Source organism: Bidens hawaiensis, unplaced genomic scaffold, assembly GCF_021521415.1.
Source record: "Bidens hawaiensis isolate Kalapana, Puna unplaced genomic scaffold, B.hawaiensis_p1.1 tig00014471_1, whole genome shotgun sequence".
Classification (NCBI taxonomy): Eukaryota; Viridiplantae; Streptophyta; class Magnoliopsida; order Asterales; family Asteraceae; genus Bidens; species Bidens hawaiensis.
In genome coordinates, this window is record NW_027492261.1 from 479,670 (window position 1) to 489,276 (window position 9,607).

At 34.1% G+C, this 9,607-nt stretch overlaps 1 protein-coding gene across 1 annotated transcript; it reads left to right on the top strand.

The window, feature by feature from the left end:
* Nucleotides 1-876: 876 nt before the first annotated feature.
* On the top strand, nucleotides 877-8,780 carry LOC143546859 (kinesin-like protein KIN-14E). The gene is made up of 24 exons (XM_077038426.1): nucleotides 877-967; nucleotides 1,480-1,760; nucleotides 1,837-1,909; nucleotides 1,997-2,128; nucleotides 2,203-2,441; nucleotides 2,820-3,147; nucleotides 3,728-3,827; nucleotides 3,921-4,102; nucleotides 4,201-4,316; nucleotides 4,383-4,485; nucleotides 4,571-4,723; nucleotides 4,816-4,962; nucleotides 5,036-5,239; nucleotides 5,320-5,484; nucleotides 5,553-5,657; nucleotides 5,742-5,882; nucleotides 6,010-6,204; nucleotides 6,662-6,788; nucleotides 6,890-7,092; nucleotides 7,180-7,362; nucleotides 7,496-7,591; nucleotides 7,667-7,864; nucleotides 7,944-8,215; nucleotides 8,288-8,780. Exons 2-24 carry the CDS (start codon nucleotides 1,555-1,557, stop codon nucleotides 8,478-8,480), a joined length of 3,861 nt encoding a protein of 1,286 aa, XP_076894541.1. The 5' UTR covers nucleotides 877-967; nucleotides 1,480-1,554; the 3' UTR covers nucleotides 8,481-8,780.
* Nucleotides 8,781-9,607: the final 827 nt, after the last annotated feature.

Sequence of the window (9,607 nt, forward strand, 5' to 3'; positions counted from 1 at the left end):
AAAACAAAACAATTTTTAGGTCGAAGGCGAAATTTTTTTGAACCTTAAGTAAAACGAGTATTTTGTTGGGTTTAAACATTTTATTTTTTATATGTGTTTATTTGGTTATGATTGGGTTGTGTAAAAAACTTTTGTATAAAAATATGACTAAACATGTTTCAAATGAGAGTGGAACCCACAACTACTGGGTTGGGAGTAATACCCCTTTGCCACTAGACCAAACTAATTGTTATGTAATTGAGTTTAAATGTTAAATATACATACTATTTCAATAAAAATACATATAATTTGCCAAAAAATATAAAATTCGGGCCTACGATGTGTCGGGCCTGTGGCAGTCGATCACTCGGACACACCTAATGGCCGGCCCTGCAAAAAGTGCTAGCGACACAACTTGTTGACCAAATGCCTTCAGTCTTACACCATGCATAGTCAAACTTACGCACACCCGGACATTTTGCGCCATGTGACGACACCTAGTCAGCTTTTGGGCATTTTGCAAAAAGTAGGTGTAGTGGGAAAATGCCTCCAAAATGCTCCTCTCTCACAAAACCCTCAAAATTCAAGTTATCCTCACGTTGTGTACAAAATGCTAACATTCAAAATGCCATCCAAAACATCGGTTTAGGGGGGGGGGGGGTGTGTTCCCCGACGATTTCAATTCAAAACGCCCCAAAATGACATCGACTGCGGATGGTCATAATACAAACAACACTTTTTGATGAAATACCGGTATGTTTGTTCTTTTTTCTAAAAAATAATATATTTTTATTAATATAAATATATTATATACTAAATTGAATAATTATGGAAACAATGAAATATAAAAAAGTGGGTAAAGGAGGTTTAATTATTTAAATTAAACCAGTCAGTCTCGTGACATCCAGCAACCCCTTAACTTACCTTCATCTTCTCTCTCTCTCTCTCTCTCTCTCTCTCTCTCATCAGTGCCGGCAACAAACGACTGGTACAGATCTTCCATTCTAAGCCATATTATTAATAATAATACCTATCTTCATCCTCACTCGTACTTACATCATTCATTCCTCACAGCTACATACATTCTTCTTCCTATTTCTATTTCAATACCCATGTTTTCATCCATACCCACATACCAATTTCAATTTTTTTCTCAAGTAAGATTTACATCTTTTTTTTTTACTTGTTTTATGTACCTTTACATGGATCTTTGTCTAGATGTAATTAATTTTGTGGTAAGCTAGTACTAGTGTTTGATTTTAAGTTCAAGATCTATAATCTATTCTTGTAGGTTGTAGAGTATTTATTAGGTTATCAGTTTATTACCTATTTTCTTTTAGCTAGTTAAAAACCTCATAATGTGTGGTTTTTTAAGTTTTTTTAGTGGTATTATTTTATTTATTTTGTGGGTATTTTAGATCTTTGTAATTTGGGGGTTTTGGTGTAGGCTGCAGCTGTTAAATATTAATTTAATGTGGTTTTAAATCTTGAAAGTTGCAGGTTTTGTAGGGAAGTTTGAGGGATTGATGAAAAGTTAGGAGCTTGTTGGAAGTTAGGGTTTTTTTTAAAGTGGAAATGGATTTTTCGTCGATTTCGTCTGCTCAAAGTATGCAATCAGGTGCAATGCCTCAAGGTATGTTACCAGGAGGTGTGTCTGGTCAAAGTGCGAGAACGAGCCGGTCTTCGTTGAGCTCGAGCAATGGATATGAAACTCAATCTCATTATTCTGCTATCACCAATGGGGATGATTACGACAGTGACGGCTCCAACTTTGCTCCACCGTAGGTGTTTCTTACCCTTTTTACGGGTTGTTATGTTTGATTGTTTGAGTTAATAATGTTGACTTGTTTTTTGCAGTACACCGATGACTTTATCTAATTCAATTCCAGCAGAACTGGCTGGTGCAATACCTTTGATTGAGAAATTTCAGGTTGGATTAGTTTATGTTTCATAAAAATGTAAACTTTATCAATAACGAGTCAAGATTCTTACTTGATTTTCATTTATGTGCTTTTAGGTAGAGGGGTTTTTAAGGGCAATGCAAAAACAAATAAATTCAGCAGGGAAACGTGGTTTTTTCTCAAAACGATCCGTAGGACCGCAAGATCGCGAGAAATTCACGTTTGAAGACATGTTATGTTTTCAGAAGGTAATCATTTTATTCTTTTTTTTAAATTATTATTTTTTATTTTATCATTTTGTTTAATATTGTATTTGTCACAGGAACCTATTCCAACATCTCTACTGAAAATAAATGGTGATTTTGTGAGCCGAGCGGTAAAACTATTTCAAATCATTTTGAAATATATGGGAATTGATTCATCTGAAAAAGGGAATCAAATTGGCTTAGAAGAACGAATTGAACTTGTTAGCAAGTTATACAAACAGGCTTTGAAACGATCTGAGCTTCGTGATGAAATTTTTGCACAAATTTCAAAACAAACAAGGAATTGCCCTGATAGGTATGCACGCTTGTAAATGAACCGAACCAACATGAATGGACCATGCTTGTGTTAGTTTGTTAAACTTTAAATGAACAAATGATTGAACACGAACATTTAGACGAATGAGGTTTTCTTGTTCTTGTTTGCTTGTTAAAAAATGAGTGTGTTGGTGTTCATTTAGTTAATAGGATAAACGAACGGTTCATGAATGAGACACACACACTCATGTTTTTCATTTAACTAAACGAACACAAAGTCTTGCTTGTTCACGTTGGACGGTTCATTGAACGTTAGGTTTGTTTACAGGCCTAACCATGTACATTCAATAATCTTATCGTTTTATCACATGTTTCAATAAATATGCGTTATTAATCGATTTATGTTGCTTTTATACAGACAGTATTTAATAAGAGCATGGGAACTTATGTATATGTGTGCATCATGTATGCCACCTAGTAAGGATATTGGTGGATACTTATCAGAGTATATTCATGATGTTGTACACAATCAGAATACAGATTCTGATGTGCAAGTTTTTGCAATGAACACTTTAAATGCTCTGAAATGTTCGGTGAAGGCTGGCCCACGCCACACGATTCCTTGTCGTGAGGAGATTGAAGCTCTTTTGATTGGTAAAAAGCTTACCACTATCGTTTTTTTCTTGGATGAAACGTTTGAAGAAATATCGTATGACATGGCGACAACCGTTTCTAATGCTGTTGAGGTAGTTTTTATAGTTTTTTCAGGGCTGCTAAACGGGCCGCGTTAGTCAGTTGGCGTGTCGGACCTGAAAATCGTGTTTCAAACATGAACCCGAACGCGATATGTATTTTTGCAGGTTGAAATGAACATGAGTTGTTTAATTAGAAAAAAAACAATTTTTTGTTATTATTATTTTTTAATTTTTTGCATTCTAAAACTATAATTTTAAAGATCTAAGTTTACATATTATTTTTATTTTTTGAAGCAATTTAAACAATGTCAATTTATTTTTAAACTATATAATTTTGGCATAAAGCACTGAAAAAGTTATTAAATAAACACATTTTAGAAAAAAGAAGTTAAAATTAAACAAATGTGTTAAACGGGTTAGCCAACGTACCCCAACACATCTAGCTAAATGTGTTGGTGGGTGCAACGCGAAACTGACTTGGACCTGTTTAGACTAAATCCAAACCTGCAAATTTCGTGTTGTGTCAGAATGCCACACTTATTTATTGTATCCTTATTAACATTTATTTGGCCATCTTATGTTAATATATTTATTTTACATTTTGTCATAATTTTTTGTTTGTTTTATATAGGAACTTGCTGGAATAATCAAATTGTCAGCATATTCAAATTTTAGTTTATTCGAGTGTCGTAAAGTTGTTACAACTTCTAAATCACCTGAACCTGGAAACGGTATCCGTTTAAGTTTCTTTTTTTCATTCGCATAAACTATTTTATATTCTGTGAGTAATTTAAAAATGTTACAATTTGATATTCTGTCACTAGAGGAATATATCGGGTTAGATGACAACAAGTACATTGGAGACCTCTTAGCAGAATTTAAGTCAGCAAAAGAAAGAAACAAAGGAGAAATTTCACAATGCAAGTTGACTTTTAAAAAGAAGTTATTCCGTGAGTCGGATGAATCGATTGCGGTCCCGATGTTTGTTCAGTTATCTTATGTTCAAGTATGCACTTGTTTCTTAAGTATTCAAAGTTCTAACAAATGGTTTTTAACTTTTTATTTAGACATGTCACATGTGATGATCATATTGTTATTTTGCAGTTACAACATGATTATATTTTGGGAAACTATCCGGTTGGTAAAGATGATGCCGCACAGTTATCCGCATTACAAATCTTGGTTGAAATAGGATATGTTGTTAAACCTGAAACGTGCACGTGAGTCATCTATCTTTTCTTTAAATTTTAATATGTATTATATATTCTAATGCCTTTCTTTTTTAGTGACTGGACTTTACTTCTTGAGCGATTTCTACCAAGGCAAATTGCTATAACTCGTGCCAAGAAAGATTGGGAATTCGATATACTTAATCGTTATCGCTCTATGGTAAAGTTACTCTTTTCTTTTATCTTATTGACTGACATGATTTAATTATTGATACTTCAATAAACTTATAATGCTGAATTTGTAGGAAAATTTATCAAAAGAAGACGCAAGACAGCAATTTTTGAGGATTTTAAGGATGCTTCCATACGGTTATTCAGTATTCTTTAGTGTCCGTAAAATCGATGACCCGATTGGACTTCTACCTGGAAGAATAATACTGGGTATTAACAAACGCGGGGTGAGTCTCAATTGTTATGTTAATAAAAATATGCTTTTATATGTGCATAATTAAAGTTTATAATATATGTTTATTTTTTTGTTTGTTTATAGGTACACTTTTTTCGTCCTGTCCCGAAAGAATATTTGCACTCGGCTGAATTAAGAGATATAATGCAATTTGGTAGCAGTAACACTGCGGTGTTTTTTAAAATGAGAGTTGCAGGTGTTCTGCATATATTTCAATTTGAAACCAAGAAGGTTTGAACCGTACCTTTTATTCTATTATTATTTTATCTACTTTTTGTGACCAAAGTTGAATCTTTTAATATAGGGTGAGGAAATATGTGTCGCTCTACAAACACATATAAATGATGTCATGCTGCGCCGGTACTCTAAAGCACGTTCGGCTTCTAATTCGGGTCCGATCAATGGTGATGTTTCTGGTAATTCAAAACCGCCCAATGTGGATGTTGGTGAGAAAGAAGCACAGGATTTATCAAAAGCCCTTGAAGAATCGCAAAAGACCGCAAAACAAGTAAGTATTGCTTGTTTATTTGACCCGTTTAACGAGTTGAAGAGATAATATGTAACGTAATCGACTGGTTTTTAATGCAGTTGTCGGAAGAGTTACACGAGAAACAGAGGAAAGAAGTTAGCATGCAAGAAGAAGTGGAGACGTTAAAGGATATGCTAAGATCAGAGAAAGTAAACTTGGAAGAATTATCATTTAAACATAATGAACTTAGAACTTTATGTGAAGAGAAAGAATCTGCTCTTCAGGTAATAAATTTTTTACTCAACACTAGTATTTTTTAGAGATATGTCATCTTTTATTAATTGTTTTTTAGGCTGCATTGATCGATAAACGAGACATGGAAGCCAGACTTTCGCAGCTTAGTAAAGGAGAATTGGAGAACAATACCAAAAAGGAATTAGTTGAAGCAACTAATCAGGTTAGTGAACGGTGTTCATAAAAAGTATGTTTATCTCCTTTTTTGACGTTGTTTAAATTAATTATATGGTTATTTTGTTGTTAGGTTTTACAAAAGATCCAAGATGAGCTACGAACGCGTAGCTTAGAGCTGCACGCAGCCGAAGAAACGAAGAAAAAACTGTTGAATGAAAAAATATTATTGGAAGAGAGAATTTCAAGGCTTGAAAAGAAGAAAGTTGATGAGGTGATAACTTATTTTTAATTTTTTTTTCTGTTTAACTTATCCTATTAAAATTTGTCTTTGCCTTTTTGTATAGAGTATATCAACCCCTTTGTGTATATTAACACGGTTTAAGCAACTGACTTTTTAGATACGGTTGCTTGAGAAAGACTTGGAACAAGAAAGAAACTCAACAAAGCCTCGGATTTCTGAACTTGAAAAAAAGGTAGAAGAATTAACACTAAAATTGGCTGCTGCTGAGTCGAGCTTGGTAATAAAAGATGCTGAGCTATCATCTTTGCATATTAATCTTAAAGAATTAGAGGATCTCAGAGAAATGAAAGAGGTGATTTACATTTTAGTCTCTTTTTTGAATTTTAATATACACACTGACACACACACATAGGTTTTGGATCTTTTTATAACCGCAAAAAAAATATAAGAACTTCAAGAACTCCTAACAACCTATCATTTTATTTAGTTATGATATATATTTTATATTATATGAGTGTAGTTTTGTCATTATTATATGTAATTTTGTGATTATATATATGTTGTCACAAGTTTACATATGCATAATAACCAAATTATAATATGTGTACTAACCAATCTACATATATGTAATCATAAAATTACATATAATAAACAAGAAAACTACCCTCAAATAATATTAAATATACAAATAACTAAATAAAAAGATTGGTTGTTAGGAGTACTCAAATTGTTTGGAAGTTCTGAAATGATACTGTTCTATTTATAATAAGAACAATAGTATTGATGTATTCTTTTTTTTTTTGATTCAGGATATCGATAGGAAAAACAAACAAACCGCAGCGATATTGAAGATGCAAGCCGCACAATTGGCTGAATATCAAGCACTTTATAAGGAAGAGCTTGTGCTAAGAAAACGGTACTTCAACATCATTGAAGGTATACATGAAGTCATGAACACTTCTACTTCATAATAATACTTATATTTTTCATATTAATATTTGTGTTTAATATATATATATTTTTACTATTTACTATAGACATGAAAGGCAAAATCAGAGTGTACTGTAGATTAAGACCTTTGACACCAAAAGAAATATCGAACAATGAAAGAAACGTGCTTACAAGTGTTGATGAGTTCACAGTTCAACACTTAGGCCGAGACGATAAGATCAAACAACATTGTTATGATCATGTGTTTGATGGAAGTGCAACTCAAGAAGATGTTTTTAACGATACAAGGGCAAGTTTGAAAAAAAATTATTTTGATTTATTTTGGATTTAGCTTTACACATCATGTTAATGTTATTTTTTTAACGTATTTTTGCAGTACTTGGTTCAGTCGGCTGTTGACGGATATAATGTGTGTATCTTTGCATACGGTCAAACTGGTTCGGGGAAGACTTTTACTATATACGGGTCTGAAAATAACCCGGGTCTAACTCCTCTCGCTACTTCCGAGTTGTTTAAAATTCTAAAACGGGATGGCAACAAATTCAACTTTTCTTTGAAGGTAGGGGTTATGTTTTTCATATCAACTTTAAGTTTCAAAAAGGGTTGGGTCTACCTTAAACACCCTATAGTGTAAACTCTTTAACTTTTATGAAATTTGGTTGGAATTGATTATCTTTATATTGTATATGTAGGCATATATGTTGGAGTTGTATCAAGATACTTTGGTGGACCTTTTACTTCCGAAGCAAGCAAAGCGTTTGAAATTAGAGGTCAAAAAAGACTCGAAGGTAACTTTTCTGTTTTTTAGATTATAATCATTTAACTTATAATGCGAAAAATGATTGAAAATTTGGTTTATTTAGGGAATGGTGACGGTTGAAAACGCGACGGTTTTACCAATATCCACTTACGATGACTTAAGAAACATCATTCAAAGAGGTACGGATCAACGCCACACAACCGAGACTTTAATGAATGAAGCAAGTTCACGGTCTCATTTGATTCTCTCCATTATTATTGAGAGTACAAATCTTCAAACTCAATCAATTGCTCGTGGAAAGGTATATAATATTCACAACATATTATTTATATTGTTATTATTTTCTAAAATTCTGTTTTTAATAATTTATTATCATTCAGCTAAGTTTTGTGGATCTTGCTGGATCTGAGAGGGTGAAAAAGTCGGGTTCAGTTGGTAACCAACTAAAAGAAGCTCAAAGCATTAATAAATCATTGTCGGCACTTGGTGATGTCATCAGTGCATTATCATCTGGAAACCAACACATTCCTTACAGAAATCATAAACTCACAATGTTGATGAGTGATTCACTCGGTGGGAATGCGAAGACTTTGATGTTTGTTAACATCTCTCCAGCCGAGTCAAACTTGGAAGAAACTTATAACTCCCTTACGTAAGTCTTTAATCTTCATCACTCTTCTCTTATTCAAATAGTTTTTTCTTTTACTATTATATGTTACTATAGATATGCGTCGAGGGTGCGGTCGATTGTGAATGATCCGAGCAAGAACGTATCATCAAAGGAAGTTGCAAGGTTAAAGAAGCTGATTGCATACTGGAAGGAGCAAGCGGGTAAAAAGGGGGATGACGAAGAACTCGTGGAGATTCAAGATGAACGCCCTCCAAAAGATAAAACCGATAATCGACATTCGATGTAGATTGTAATGGATTTGAAGTGAAATATGTTCTTTAAAGGTTGCTACTAATTTTACTAACAAACAAAACACTGAAGGTGTAGGATTCTAGTGTCACCACAAAGGAGTTGTATTTGTTTGAAATTTTGGTTGGTGGTGGAGTGGTTAGAAGTGGTCTAGGTGGCCTATAATACAATGGTTATGTTGTATGGTAAATTGATGTGTATAATATCTTGGTTATGAAATCTATATCTTCTATTCATGAATGCAACAATTCTTATTTTTGATTTATTCAACCTGGCATGTTAATCTTGTGAACATTGCTTATAGTCTTATACTAACTAAAACCATTGTTAACCAATTTGTATTGTCATTTTATTATTGTCTATTTTGGGCAAATGCTAAGATAAAATAATCATGCTTTCATCTTTTCTGCCGAGTACCCACAAATAGAGGTGGACAACAAAACCGGTTCCTGGAACCGGTTCGGCGGAACCGAACCGGAACCGAACCGGAACCGAACCGGTTCCTACCCGTTTTTCGTAGGAACCGGTTCGGTTCCGTTTCAACCCGACGATCCGGGACCGGTTTGACATGTTTGGATGTGGACCGGGTAGGAACCGGAACCGAACCGGAACCGGTTCTGGAACCGGTTCGACCGGAACCGGTTCGGAACCGGTTATAGCCGTTGGAGTGGTTCTAGCCGTTGGGAAACGGTTTTATGGCCGTTTTTTGACCGTTGGGGTCAAAAATGGCCGTTTTTTGGCTCCCCAAACACCCCACTACTAGTATAAATAGGTATTTGGTGTAATGGGTTGATCACAACACTCAAAACGCAAACCCGAACGCAAAAAAATACAAAAAAACGCTATTACAACGTTCTGAGTTCTCTAATCTCTTGTTTTCTCTTCTTCTATATTCATATTTGTTGTTATGGCTGCCTCACAATCATCGGTTGGTCAAGGTTCCACCGCCGGACCAAGTTTCGTTCGTATTGTACCTCATAATCGTAATCAAGAGATTTGGTGCAATTGGGATTTGGTTGAATTGAGTGACCATTCATTGAAGGCTCGGTGCAAGTTTTGTGGGATTTATTTAAACCCACTTTCGAATTCAAATTTGAAGAAACACATCGAAAGACCGTATTGCAG